The 14,583-nt window shown below is 42.5% G+C and overlaps 1 protein-coding gene across 1 annotated transcript; it reads right to left on the reverse strand.

The window, feature by feature from the left end:
• Positions 1-651: 651 nt before the first annotated feature.
• On the reverse strand, positions 652-11,452 carry exoc3l2a (exocyst complex component 3-like 2a). The gene is made up of 13 exons (XM_084564353.1): positions 11,430-11,452; positions 8,745-9,307; positions 7,759-7,976; positions 6,557-7,304; positions 6,354-6,468; positions 6,160-6,270; positions 5,979-6,079; positions 5,711-5,821; positions 5,477-5,612; positions 4,904-5,026; positions 4,638-4,793; positions 3,090-3,211; positions 652-1,960 (listed from the first exon to the last, which is right to left on the reverse strand). The coding sequence occupies exons 2-13, from the start codon at positions 9,281-9,283 to the stop codon at positions 1,645-1,647; spliced, it is 2,796 nt and encodes a 931-aa protein (XP_084420479.1). The 5' UTR covers positions 9,284-9,307; positions 11,430-11,452; the 3' UTR covers positions 652-1,644.
• Positions 11,453-14,583: the final 3,131 nt, after the last annotated feature.

Consider the following 14,583-nt stretch of genomic DNA (forward strand, 5'->3'; position numbering starts at 1 on the left):
GTCTGCATGCTGAATGACCCCTGCTGAGGCTGGCCGTCTTTGTTTTGAGGAGTACACGAGCAGCTCAGACATGAAAAAGCTCTGTGGCTGCGGCTGAGGGGAAGTTCCCTCCTAGTGCATAACGTAAACTTGGCTCCAATAAAAGCATCCGTTGGCACCTTGGTGGACAACAGGAAATCTTTGTTTATCAAAAAACATCCCGTTGTTGGCCTCGGGGTGTGTGACCCTTCTTGTTGTACGATGGCGGAGCGTCATATACTTGTGGTGGAGCCCCATATTTCAAGATCTGTTTATTGAACAAAGCAGCCATATCCTTAAGATAAACAACAAAAGGCATAAAGTATGTGTGTATATGTCCTGGCTGCATAGATGGTGCGTCAGCCCGTCTGCCCCATGCCTGTCAAAGTGCCTCTTGGTATGTATTGTTTAACCTAGCAGTAGACTAAGAGTCTGACATTCCCATGTTCAGGGGTCAAAGCACCTAAAATTAGAAGTTGGCAGAAGAAGCAGACAGTCCATTTTTAAGAGTTGACTCATCTTTATCAACATCCCGGATAAACAAATTACATTTCTCACCTGAAACACAAAAGAGTACTGAATGACAGAGGTGCTGAATTTGTTTAGTCTACCCAGTCAATGGGCTTTATTCGTGTTTCCAGCAATAGATCCATTTCATTCACAGTGAGAGTTTAACTCATTTACATTTCCATACACAACATCCTCACATGCAGTACTATGCAAAGGATTTAGGCATACGAAGTAAAGTGAGGATGCTTTCAAAAGCGCAATTAATAGTTTTTATTTATCAGTTAACTTCATACTAAGTGCAATAAAGAGAAAAAAAAAACACGCACACACACCGTTTGCCTTTAAAAACAGCACCAGTTCTTGTAGACTCATGTGTGGTTGTCCCATACACCTTAGAGAACTTGCCACAGTTCTGCTGTGGGTTTAATCGCTCTCAGTTTCTTCTGCTGCTTTATGTAATCCCATTGTAATTTCATGATTCTGGGTTCATTGCTCCGTGGAGTCCCGAACCCTATGCCGCAGGACTCCTTGGTCTTCCTCTCACTGAAAACATTTTTTTGTGACTCTGCCTCTGGGTCAGTGTCATGCTGCAGAATGAATGTGGGACCGATCAGATGCCTCTCTAAAGGTATTTTGTGCTGGGTAAGAATCAAACCATATAAAGTGCCTGTAACACAGTATTGTACATATGTACTATGGGATTATATAATCTGTAAATATATATTGAACAGCAACCATTGTAAATCTTTCATCGCATCTGGAAGCAGATGTTCCTGCAAAGACATGGATGAATAAAAGCCTAAAAAAGACTGAACAAGTTACATTTTGAGGATATTTTATACCACTTGTTTACTTCTGTAGATGTGTAGATCAACATAAAAGTACTATAAATGGTGAGATATTACAATACACTATTTCACATTTCCATTAAAAATACACCTGTAGAGATGGTCAGTAAGTCAGGGAGCATGTACATCATGAGCAGTACCTGAGGTCAAGTTTCTTTCTAAGTGTTGCAATATTTGGTACAATCAGTTTTTGGTCAAGGTGCATGTACATCTCACTAGAATCTTCACAGTATTTCTGTGACTGCTCTCCTGGCACAAATACCAACAGCTAGTCTTCTCTATGAAGTTTATTTGTCTCTTCCACGTTCTCTGCAGGTTGAGGTGCTGCATTTCTGACACTTGCCCTGGGGTTTTGCCTCGGCCGGTGCTCTGAGAACCAGTTGGAGACGGTCATGGCCAGGCGGAGGAGACCCAGGCTGATGCAGTGCACCTCCGAGGTGATGGGGATGTCAGAAAAGAGGGCGTGGTCCCTGCACATGAGGGCGCTGCTGCATTCAAAGTCTTTGACAATGTTGAGGATCTCCTGCCGCTCCGTTTGCCTCATCATTCCTCGTACGTTCAGCAGGGTGGAGACGTGTTTCTTCCTGTGGGGAAGAAGGATACAGAAAGGAAGGGGAACAGACGGATTTAATGGGAATCGGGTCTGTTTGGTGCCGTCAAAGGCTGTCAAGACTCTGATGAGCAGTCACACATGAGTCATACAACCCGTTTCTGGGAAAGAACGAAAAATGTAGTATGACTGTCTAATATTTCACATGAGATTCGTTTTGTGTGTAAGAACTATATCGGTGTATCATTCAACAATACTAATTATAATTTACAAATTTAATGTATAGATTGAATAAAAGCTAATAATAAGAACAACTTGTGTTTGTGTATGTACAGGTTTACACTTGTGAAGGCCAGGTTGTGAAAAACGCTTTTTAATGGTGTTTGATTCATTGATTCATGCTTTACTCAACAGCTAGTGTTCAGATATGACTGAATAAAGAGAAAAGATCCAATTTGTCTTGTAACGTCATGCGTAGGCGCGATCACGTGGGCAAGAACGGGCTCAGCTGAAGTTAAATGAAGCACCCAGAAAACTCAAGGAAGGCCGACGGCCTTTGATCTCCTAAAATACCAGCAGGGGATGCCATATTGTAAACAAAAGCAGTGAGTTAGCATGTCTCCAGGCCTGAACTACTGTGTTTTCTCTCCTCCAGCACACCTCTCTCTCTTTGATTCCAAGTGTGGCACCAGTCTGTCTCCTGCAGGGTGGCAGGAACAGGAAGTACTCGGCAGCAGCTTCCTGTCTGCTCCTCAGAGGGTAATGCGTCACGCGCGCTCGTAGGTTGCCAACCGTCACTAGAGTCTTAATCGGTGCACAAACACCCCCCCCCCCCCCCCCCACCCCCTGAGTCCTCTCTGCCTTATCCATTCTCAAAGCAAGCCCGCGCTGCTCTCCAAAAATAGCAAAGTTAATGTAGATATGCATCCGCACTCCTTTTCCTTGTTTTGATCCATTGTGACAAAAAAACTGAAAAACCCATGCATAGTCTTACATTTTCTTGTCCTGGCTTCACGCCAAGAACAACACAGAGAATGTGTGGCTGTAAGCATAAAATAATATAGGGCCTTTGGGGGACCAGTGCAGAGAATATCTGTTTTTCTAGATGCTTCCTGGTTGCAACAGTAACATTTCACCGATGTTAATTTGTTAAGTATCCTCACCGTATGTCTGGAAACTCTTTCACCAGGACAGCCACCTCCATCTGGATGGAGGGGGTATCCTCCAGGAGAATGATGTCAGCCAGGTGGCAGATGATGCTGTCCAACCAGGATGCACTTGATTCCTAAAGAAGGGAGAAAACAAATATTTTAAATATTTATTATTATCTGGACTTGTTGAGTTTTCTAGAAGACGCTTCTCTACTCCTCCAAACAGCCTCTTCAGTTGTTAATGACCGGTAAGAAGTTTGGGTTTTAGCTAGGAACATCTGTGGGTGGTGCACCTATTGAGACTTACATGACCAAGGTCTGTTAACAACCAGACACTCACCTTTAATTAATTAACTTGTTTTTTGATTATTATTTTTATTCTTCCAGTGAGTGGTACTTTAAGATCTGTTATAGGCCAGGAACTCCAGAGTCAATGTGTGAATGTCAGTGAAACTTTTTGGGAAGAGATATCAATAAGTGGTTGATAAATTGTGTCTCAGTCACTGCAATTCCCCTCCCCTGTCCAGAGGGGTTCCTTTATTCCTCTTAGCTTTGTTTTTTGGATATACTGTCACCTGGATTACTGAGAATCTTCACAGACATATTGTGATCATGCAGCACACAAATCTCAAATTTGAACTGATGGTAGGAAAGTCTACGTGTTTTTTTTTTTGTCATTGTTTGTCCAATGGCTTTTTTTTTCTTTTTTTTTTTTTCATCAGACAAGCCATAATATGAAGTGCGGGGAACAATCAAACCTCCAGAGGAAACACAGATTAATGCCTCTAAAGGCCAGAGGCCAAACATTTAGATACGCTAAGTGAATAACAAAACTCCTCCTCTGTTTTCTTAGTTCTTGTTTTTCTTTTAAACACTCAGGAAAAAGAAATCAGAATTCTTTGTCTTGGCATTCCCTAAAAATAAAGACGTCTTTTTTAGACAGCCATTAAAAAGTCATCTTCCTCCTGCCCCCAAGTTCCCCGTTTCCACAGACACTTCATCCCGCTCCTCAGCAAAAAAGGCCATCAAGGCCATCCCAAACTCACATCAAAGCCGGCCAGCTGACAGGAACAGGAAGTTCCTTCCTAACACAGCGGCTTCCTGTTGTCAGCCGAGGTGACGGACAGTTGTTTGAACTCTTACACAGAAAGGGGGCAAATGCCACGCTGTCAGGCCCAGTTGTTTTACACCCTCTTCCCCCTTTTGGCAAGTGCTAACGTAAGCCCAGTTCATCTATCTCCATCTCACTGACGGCAGCCATTTTTCAGAGTTCACTCCTGTATCAACACTGTCTGAGTTATTCCTGACCTAGGAAATACCAGGGTCAGGCTCCATTCACCACCACCAGACTCTGTATACTCCATGCCAGCTCTGCTCTCTATTTTTAAGAATCAGCAGTTTGGGATTATTTAATGCTTTTGGTCCCCGGAAAAGTAGCCATTAGTTCTGTCTGGGAATTTTTGGACTTCATTCTCCTTCTTTAGACACACTAAAGAACGTATAGCTTTTGCAGGCTAAGTCAGTTAAATGGAAAGTTTTTTTTGTGAAAACCAGACTCACCAGATCCTTGAAGAGTCCTTTCAGCTGTTTGGCCTCATCTTGAAGACGGAAAGCCATCCTCTTCCTCATCTTGGAGGACGTGCAGATGACCCTTCTCTTCATGATGGCTCGGACATACTCCACCATGACCCGCCGGTGCACTTCACCCACCAGCGTCTGTCAGACAAAACATTATGCACTGATTGGCTACACATAACTTTAAAAGCAAGTATCAGAGGGCTTAAACGTGTCAACCACCACCTCTGTCAGGTCAAACAGGGCGTTACCTGATATGGTGGAGGGTCCATCCTTCTGAACTTCTTGAAGTGTTGTTTAATACTGGCCTCAATTGCTTCGAACGCCTCAGTGTTGTTCAGCCATTTTCTCTTTATCAGCTTGTCAAAGAAAGGCTGGAATGACAACAGACCAGATTAACATATTCCACTAGATAACCTAAGTAGTATTAGTCTAAGATTTTACGTTTACTTAAATACGTTTTTGAATACAGGGACTTTACAGGGTTTTTACAAATATAACCTATAAACAACTAAGTTCACACTGTGGAATTGCTAATACTGTGTAGGTCTCCCTTGTGCCTCCAAAACCATTTTTGTGAGTGCCTGTGTCGGACTGCATCCTGCTGGAGATGGCTGAAGCCATCAAGGAGTGTCATTGCTGTGGGGTGGGGGTGACTGGTCTGGTTTAGGTGGGTGGTACATGTCTAAGTAACATCCAAATTAATGCCAGGTCCAAAAGTTTCCCACCAGAACATTGTCCTGTCACAAGATGGTCAATAACATTTAGGTACTTGTCCTGTCAGTGGTCGTAATGTTCTTTAATCTTGCCTGGGTCTTACTCACCCTGATGTGCTCAAACAGTCTATCCGTCAGCACCCTCACTGACTGGTTGATGATCCTGTCCAGAGAGTTGTTGGCTCTCTGAGCTGACTCCTCGCTGCCCTGTGGGTCACACTGCCTGCAGCGCTCCACAAATGTTCTACGGGGCACACGAGAAATATGACACTTCACCTTATTTACTTGCATCCTTCCTGAAATGGTTCAGATGAGTAATGTCATAATTGTTTTTTTGCTTACCTGAGAGGAGGACAGCAGTTAACCAGAGCTATTGTCCTGGAAACATATCCATCCCCTCTGTCTCCAAATTCTGCCTGAGTCTCATGAAAAATCTCCACCTTCCTCTGGAAACTGGACATAAAGAGGATTTATTAGAACCTTCTGAATGCTAATATAATCTATACCCAACATAGACTTCAGTGATAGGTATAATACTGAATACCGCTCAAGTTTGATCCTGAACCACCTTTCAGGTCCATAGTTTTTTTTATTTCTGACATGCTCTCACCTGTAAAGAAAGTCAGCCAGTCCAATGAGACTACAGCGAGCCACTCTTGCTCCTAGAAACTGGTTTACGGATGTGGATCTGTCCAAGTCCACCTTCAGCCTCTGAAATTATGAAAAAACATGTTAAACAAAACTAACATTCAAGAAGAAATGTACTTTTCACAGTTCTGCAGTGTTTGTACCTGGATGACTGAGCGGGCTAGGTGCGACTGAAACTCCTCAATGTGCAGAGTCTGGGCCCATCGCCTCTCCTCTTCATCCAGAACCTGGATCAGCTCTGTTGTCACTTTATCCTGACAATTACACCATGAAATTACAACCTGACTACTATTTTGATTTTACAAAGAACAGGGTGCCAAAACAGTAATTTTCTTACCCTGACAATACTGATGCAGTCTTGTTCCAGCCTGTCCACCGTCTCTTGAGGGAGAATTGAATCCAGTGTGCCGTAGTTGATGGGTGTGGTGGTGCCAATGGTTCCTAGAACATCCCTGATTGAAAATATTCAATGATTCATCAAGTAATAGTCATATTTGCATGATCACTGAAGCATTCATTCAATAGTATGTCACCGCCCACCTGTTGTAGATGTTGTAGAACCAGTCTAGTAGTGAATACACATCCGTGATCTGCAGTGGGCCGCTAGTAATGGTCCGAAGACGTTTGGCCACGGCTCGATGATAACTTTCCACATACACCTGGAAAGCAGCAAACTCCTCTGGGTAAATGGATACAGCATTCCTCCTCGCTGCATCCAGGTCATCTACCATTCGACACCTCAGGCGCTCCAGGTATGAGGCCAGCTGGCCCGCCTGGGTGTCCACTTGATGTGGCAGGCTCCAGTCCGCGGCCTCCCCCACGGCCTGCCTCCACTTCTTCTTCAGCTGTCGGGGACGATGGCTTGGCTGGATGTGGGAGACCTCTCGCTCTGGCTTGGTCTCTTCTCTCAGGGCCCAGGCAGCATCAGCATGCTCCTCTTGTTGGATCACCAGCACCACCAGACCAAGGTTGGGGCCAGCGCTGGGCTGGCGGAGGGACTCCCGTACTACATCCCACATTTCCTTTTGCAGGGCTTCATATAGGAGCTCCACGTCCTTTGCCTTTCTCCGGCTTGAGTCCAGTGTTGCATTGGAGCTGAGGGATTCATCCAAAGATGAGGATGATGAAGGGATCATGCCGGACGGAGTGCTGGGACAAATGGCAGGTGTCAGGGTGGGAGATGGGACTGGCAGGAGAGACAGGAGATCACACTCTCGCTCCAGCTCCTGAATGTGTGTGTCAGCCAGGAGAAGGTCCCTGTGGTTGACCAACTGTAGAATCTCCAGAACTGTGGGGAACCAAAAGAAATAGAGTATTCAGGCAAAGGGCTTGTCTGCTTTTAGTTACTGAGTTACAGTGCTGAATTACAGAGTTACGTGCTTGTCTGACAAACTGGGCTATTTGCTGCTCATTCTGAACACTTCTGTTCCTAGGTAGGTTCCCTGTGGAGTCTGCAGCACAGTAGCTTGGTTGAACTTCTATCAAGAGGAATCTGGGGTGGCAGGAAATGCAGTCATTTCCTGATTTCGCAGCCTGCTGCCGAGTGAACCCAGTGACTCAGGGAATATGGGGACTTCTCAGGCTGATCAGATAGGTGTCTGGGGTTAGGAGGAAGTACTGCTTAAGTTTGACCAGGAAGATCAAAGTTCTCCAAAGTAAGGGAAACAGCTCGCTAAAGTCTTCAAGGTCATTTAATAAGTGTTGGTTTTTCTTTTCACACTTGATGTTTCCATCATAGTTACCTGAGAGGGGTTCTCTGGTTTTGACCACTGGGTCATCCTCCACCGTTTCCTCCTCAGCCTCTTGGGATGCCTTGTCTGACATGGATTCCCTCTTCAGCTTGCCCAGGCTGACTATCTTGAGGAAGGAGGATCGTCTGGAAGCCTCTGCCTCACTTTCTGCCATTAGATCCCCACAGGGAAGGCTTTCTCTGCGTTCCTCCTTACGTCGACCTGTGAAGCTGCAGTATCCACAGCGACAAAGCAACAAAGAACATTAACGATGGCCTCTGCAAGGACTTTGAATAATACACATCAGACTGCATGGAGTTTGTATTGTGCTGTACCAAATACCTAGCAGCAGCTATGTTTGGTATGCCACATATTCACACATCTGCTAAACTGTGGTGCTGCAGACCTTGGCTACCCCAGTTAAAAATAGTTCCATTCAGTGAGCACATCAAGTGAACAACATGTCACTGAAAAACAGAGCGGTTCCTTTAATCATCAAGTTGCTATAGCATATTACATAACCCTTCAGGAAATAACCACACTATATGTTGTTCTATTACTGACCAGCAAAGGTAACACAGGATTTCCATCTCCTCTGGGACTCTTTGTCAGTCTCAACTGATGAAAAATGTGTTTTTGTCTTCATGACAAGCTTTTACAATTTGTTTACTTTACTTTGCTTCACTGGGTGGACTGAAGAAAGCATTGATGCATGTGAGCGTAGCAAAACCCATTATAAAGGGTTTTTGTTTTAGTTTTTTTGTAGACATATTGTTTTATAAAATTGTAAAAGGCATTTTTCTCCTGCTTTAATTTCAGAAAATCATCTTATTTACGCATTATGTACTTTACCTTGACACTATTCTAATCAAAGTTCTGTTTGTGGCACTCTACAACAATGTCAGACATCAAAATTCATCACATTTTAGTGATAGACAACAGCTAAAATCAATTAAGATTACATTCTTCCTCCTACTTTCCCTCCCATCCCTCCTCACCGGAGCAGCGTCATAATTCCCTCTGAGCTTCTGCGTAGTCCTTTCTTTTTCTCCTTCTCAGCTGGAAGCGTATTTGAGTCTCCAGGGCTGAAGTGGGGAGAGTTGTTACCCCACACATTGCGTCCTGATATGCGCAGCCCTTTCCCAAGTTTTCCAAGGGTTTTGAGAGGCGACACCCCACAGATCCGCTCCAGCGTCCCCCTGAGTGGCTTCCCTTTAGGGTTCCCTGCCCCGTGCCTCTCTGCATTCACCTCGTTTTCCTCCTCTTCTCCGTCGCGGGAGGACCTGAGGTTACCCCTGACCTCACCCATGATGAGGCCCATCTCACCTCCGTTCCTCTCGTCCTCATCCAGGTCCACATCCTCAAAGGGGTTCAGGTTCTTGTTCAGATCCTTCAGGTCATTCAGCTCCTTCAGGTCATTAAGATCGTTCAAGTCCTTAAGGTCCAGGTCCAGCCGGGGCAGAATCAGTTCTCCATTCACTCTGGGGAACTCGTGGCAGCTCTTGGATCTTCCAGGGAGCTTCTTTAGGATGGGCATGGTTGTAGCTGATACTTTCACAAACTGCAGAAAGACGACAACGTGTAAGATGTTTTCCCTTTGTTTGTCAACCATCAGACAGTTTATATAACTGAATTCAAAAACATCCTTTCACATAATGGTTATGTAATGGCTTCACTACGCACATAGGAAATAAACACTCAAAATATTGCTGCGTTTACATGTGCTAAACTGCAACCTTGTAGAAGTATTTTGGATATGGAGAGGAAGACCTGAAGTCTGTTAATTATAACCCACATGAGTGGCAGGAGTGCTATAGGGGGCTTTTTTAATAGAAAATGCTCTTTCAATAAATTATTTCTTGCAAGATAATCTGATTCTGCAAGTCCCAGAATAAAATATACTGATTTTGTAACAGGCCTGGATCGGACGTTTATCTTCTCTAAACTAATTTTAACTCCTTAAAGCTGAAAAAAACACTATGAACTGTCGGCCTGCCCTATAAATGATGTGATGTATCAAAATCCATCTTTTCAACACAAAGGTGCCAAACAGTTTCGTGGAACCTGACATCCCTGTCTGTTGTTTTTTATGTATCAGGAGGACTTCAGAAACTGGTCCTCAGCTCTTGAGTTGAATCTGTTACACACTCAAAAATTGTCTGTTTTTTGTCCTAAACCATTGCACACATGCCCATATCTTATACAGGAACAGTTATTATATGGTATAACTCTAAATAGTACTGTTCAGTCACAGCTAATCTGTGCCACTACTGTCTAAATAAGTTAAATCAAGTGGTCTTTTTGCTGTGAAAGTCTCTCAGCAAAGAAAGACTATCCAGGGAACACAAAGAAGGATTTTTATACCAAAGCCTGTAATCCTCCCATTAACTTAAAATATACCTAATTATATACAGCTTGCATCCACTCTATTCCCATCTTACATTTACACTTAAACTGGCGGATAGAAGAGGATCACTTCAAGACCAGCATGAAAAGGAAGAAACATTTTCACAACCGCTCTAAGATTTTTCTCTCATTTAAAACTCTTGTCCAGTATAATTTTAGCTACTGTTTTTGTTTTTAAACATACTCTGCATCATAAAGCCTCAGTACAATTATTTAAAAATCACCTGGTCCAAGATCTAAACCTTAGAAGGTTACAGAAGTCGGAATATAAATGTGTGCTGTCAGGATAATCTTCTCACTGTAAACTTAAGCTCACTTTACATCATATACATTCACTTATTCTCTTATTTTGTTCTCTTATGTGTCTGCATATAGCAGAGTCACACTGTAATTATACCTTGAAGCTTCAATATAGGCATATTGTCCTCTGCTGTTTTCAGCTGAACAGCATCATTTTAGATAAATTTTAGATAAGAGCAAATCAGCTTCTTTTTTTTTTTTTTTTTTTAGATAAAAGCAAATCAGCTTCATTAATTTGTTCTCTTCATTTAACCTTCCCACTTGGAACAGGGGGCAGCACCTGGAGATAGTGAGAATAACTTTCTGGTACAGGGTTTTCTCACTGGGTTTATCTGGAACTTGTATTGCAATCATGGAGACAAGTAATGACTTGGAAGTACAAATACATCCATGATGAATAAATATAATGTGAAAGAATAATCATCTTTACACAAAGCCAAAGGTGTCATTAAAACTATTCTTTCTTGAAAGAAGTGAGACATTTTCTTTGGGCTAAATGTGCTGTGTTACATTTAGAAGTCATCTATAAAAAAAAATATATAAAAATAAATCTTTTTTTTAACCAGCTTTTATACTCATGGACTTATGTAGCACCGGTATCACACCACTTATACACTGAAATCAGAACTTGTCAGATATAAAATAAGTATTTTAGAAAACAGTTTTCTGACTGTGATGTGACAAAAAACAATTAGAAAGTGGAGTTTTCTTAATTGCAAGATGGATAACTGAACAGAACAATTTAGAAATATTGTCAAATGAACAATTTCATGTATATTTGACTCAACACAGTAAATGCCTGGGTACAATACACCTGAGTATAGAAGTGGCAAATGTCCAAACACAACAATCTCAGTAAAACAACAATTTGAACAGAATTATCATATTTATCATGGGGTTAACAGCCAGCTTGAATCAACAAAGCTGTTCTGTCAAGCGATAATCAAGCATCAGTGAGTGCAAAGAATCAGACTTACCTGATGACAATGCCTTGCTGTGTTTCAGTACAGTGTCATCCTGGAGTGTGCTGCTGGTGCGAGCTGCCAAGCTGTGGAGTGGAATGTGTGGATGTGCATGTGTGTGAGCCACTGATGAGTGTGAGAGCGTGTCCAAAAGTACTTGGTGACTCAAGAGAGCAATGCCTGTGGTTTCCTGACGGGCTCTATTGTGGTGGAAGGTGATATGTTTTCCTGAGGAAAAGCCCGTCCCGTCCTTTCTCCCCCTCCTACACCACAGACCCTCCACCCCACCCTTGGGACCCACCTAATTACGCTAATTGCATTAACTGTACAGTGAAGGAGGACAGAACATTCCCCTGTAGTGTGCAAGTTTTCATCAGCGCTACCCTCTCTCAGTTTCTGTGTGACTGATCTCTGTAGAGAACAGAAAGTGAACCGTATGAACATTTGGTGTCAATAGCCTTGAGTAGAAATTCCATTCTTACAACCACCAGCAGTGTGTTTTTCCACAGCGGAAGACTTTAAGTGGAATGATCTGAACTGTAATGACAGTCAACCCTGGTGCTGCTATATTGTCTTTGGTGCAGAGCTTCAAGGTCGCTGTAGCCACGGCAGTCTCTGCAGCAAGCCAAGGAGCAGAACAAAACAACTGGAGGATAAACTGCATGAGAGGAGTGTGTGTGTGGATGACTCAGAGTTGGATTGTGCATTTTTATAAAATAACCAAGCAAAGTAACACATTGCTGTTAAACAGCCCTTGGTTAATCACTTTCCAAAGATTCCTGTTCTCAGCATAGGCCCACCCTGCCACCTAGTGTGCAAAGCGATGAAGGACAAGAGATGTTATTCTGCCTCTAGTGCACCTCAGACATGTCCACTCTGTCATCATGTGTTTTGTGTCACAGGGGCTTCTGTAATCCCTCTATCCACAGCTCTACCCTGAATGTCATGCAGCCAAACCTGTCGTACAACATGTTTCATGCTGCATCTCCCAGTTTCTCTCTTTAGTTTCTTCTTTTTTTCTTTTTTCTTTTCTTTACAAGATGCACGGCTGGTTGCCAGTGAGTTGAAGAAACAGTCCGTCTAACTATACAAAACGTTCATATTCTCCTGAGGTCAGAGTTACAGTTTAGGTAAAAGCATGTCACAGCAAAAGGTCATAAGAAGATCAATAATCTATGCTCTCTGCAATAATAAAACAATAACAGAACATTAAGACATGGGTTTTGAAAAACCTTAATCGTTTAGCTCTGTCTTCTTTTTCTATCTTGTTTTGTCAATAGTCCTTATGATCATAGTTCCAATTTTTTTTTTTTGCCTGTTGCATTTGACATATTTCACAAATATTCACCCACTACATCCTGACTTCAGTGTAGGTCAACACTTAATGAAAAGTGCATTTTCATTAAGAATCCTATAAATGTGCTTCATATCAGCTTGACAGTGCTGCTGGAAATGTAAAATAATTGAGTCATTTTCAAGTAGTTTGTTGGTTGTGTTTGTACTTAAGTAAAACTTTTTTATGGTGTGGTAGTTGTTCTTGTCCTGTTCAGATAACCCACATACAGCAGTGTCAGATCCCGCTGGCCTGGAAAACTACAGATAATACAACACATTCACAGCGAAAGAAATAATTTTATTAGCAGTCTCTTTGACTTCTGCAGAGAGACTGATATCATACTCCAGAAACAAAATTTAGTGAATGTGCTGACATGACAACTAGAAAACAGTAGGGATGAATGACAGTGAATTATCATTAAAATGATAATATTAAAGTAATGGAATGGGATTATTTCCAGAGTTAGATCATACTGTATATCGGATATCTGTCCAACGATGACAATAAATAACCATCATAATTTAACACGTTAAATAAGTTGTACAGGTAGGTGCATGTGATCTAAGAGTGTTATCTAAAACTCCTGTGCATGTGCTCAGCGGAGGGCGGCACACTGTAAATGTGACCCAGTTCAGGTTGGTGTAGGCAGGTCTAACAGTGATATTTTCAACAGAAAATAGTGTTGACCCTCTTCCTCTTCATATACATGCATTCATTAGTGCCAGAAATTGCTGTGGTAGGGTATGAGTACATAGAGCAATGAAGTGACAAAGGTTTCCAGTCAAGTAAAAATGAGAGTCACATGTTTTGTCGCTGCAAATAAATCCACGTTGGTATTTTTGAGCAACTGTGAGTTGAGATATTTTTTCTGATTTTGTATCTGATGACGACGGAATGAAGCTCTTACCGTTTCATTCATTTTAGACAAGATCATTTCTTTCTATTTGATGTCTTAGGCATGGTCAATTATCTCTCCACCAGGTCCCAAACAGCTGTTTACAGGGCCGAGCATTTTGTCACTAACACATTATCACAACGCAAAGCAACACTCATCAGCCACAACATTAAAACCACGTGTCTGATATTGTTTAATTCTCCCTTTTGCCTCCCACAAAGTTTAGGTGCATCGTGAAATAGACACAGGCCTTTTGAGGGTGTCCAGTATGTTGGTAGGGGAGTCTTTGGGACCCATGGCTCGGGCTTGTTCCAGAGCACCCCACAGATACATGATCAGTTTGGGGTATAGGGAGTTTGGAAGCCCAGTCCACATTTTTCATGTTTTTTGAGTTGTTCTTAATTGTTTGGTGTAAAAGCCACATTTTCCTGTTGGGGATGGCTGCTGACATTAAGGAGTGTCGTTGCTATGGGGTGTGATGCCAGATCAGCAACAATGTTTAGGTGGGCGATACGTGTGTCTAAAAAACATCTACATGAATACCAGGACCAGTTTCCTTAGCAGAGCATTGCATTGCTACAAGATTATTAATGCTATTCCCTTCACATGTTTTAATGTTTTGGCTGATCAGTGCATATCACCTTTGTTTGATCTGTACAAAAACTAAAGCGGTTTAATGGTGGGTTACCAGGATATTTCTCAGCCAGTAGCAGTGACATCTTGCACTAGTTTCGTGCCCTTCCAAGTTTGTCAGACAGCCAGTGGAGAATCCATAAGTTTTATCAGTGAGCATCACATGAGCTGTACTTCTGTGAACATACTTTCAATATTGTTTTGGCAGGGAGATATTGTGCCGTCTGAGTAAAGCCCGGATAGCTGTTTCACTTTCTGACTGTAGCTTCACATTGGACAGATATGAGAGTGGTTTTACAGTATTT

Source organism: Chelon labrosus (genome assembly GCF_963514085.1).
Source record: "Chelon labrosus genome assembly, chromosome: 17".
NCBI lineage: Eukaryota > Metazoa > Chordata > Actinopteri > Mugiliformes > Mugilidae > Chelon > Chelon labrosus.

What these genes read in the sequence shown, in the direction of transcription:
- exoc3l2a (XM_084564353.1), bottom strand. Translation starts at nt 9,283, where the DNA reads ATGCCCATCCTAAAGAAGCTCCCTGGAAGATCCAAGAGCTGCCACGAG. An exon ending in GGAATTATGACGCTGCTCCG is followed by an intron (nt 7,977 to 8,744) that starts GTGAGGAGGGAT and finishes TGGATACTGCAG; the next exon opens with CTTCACAGGTCGACGTAAGG. An exon ending in CTGGCTGACTTTCTTTACAG is followed by an intron (nt 5,822 to 5,978) that starts GTGAGAGCATGT and finishes CTTTATGTCCAG; the next exon opens with TTTCCAGAGGAAGGTGGAGA.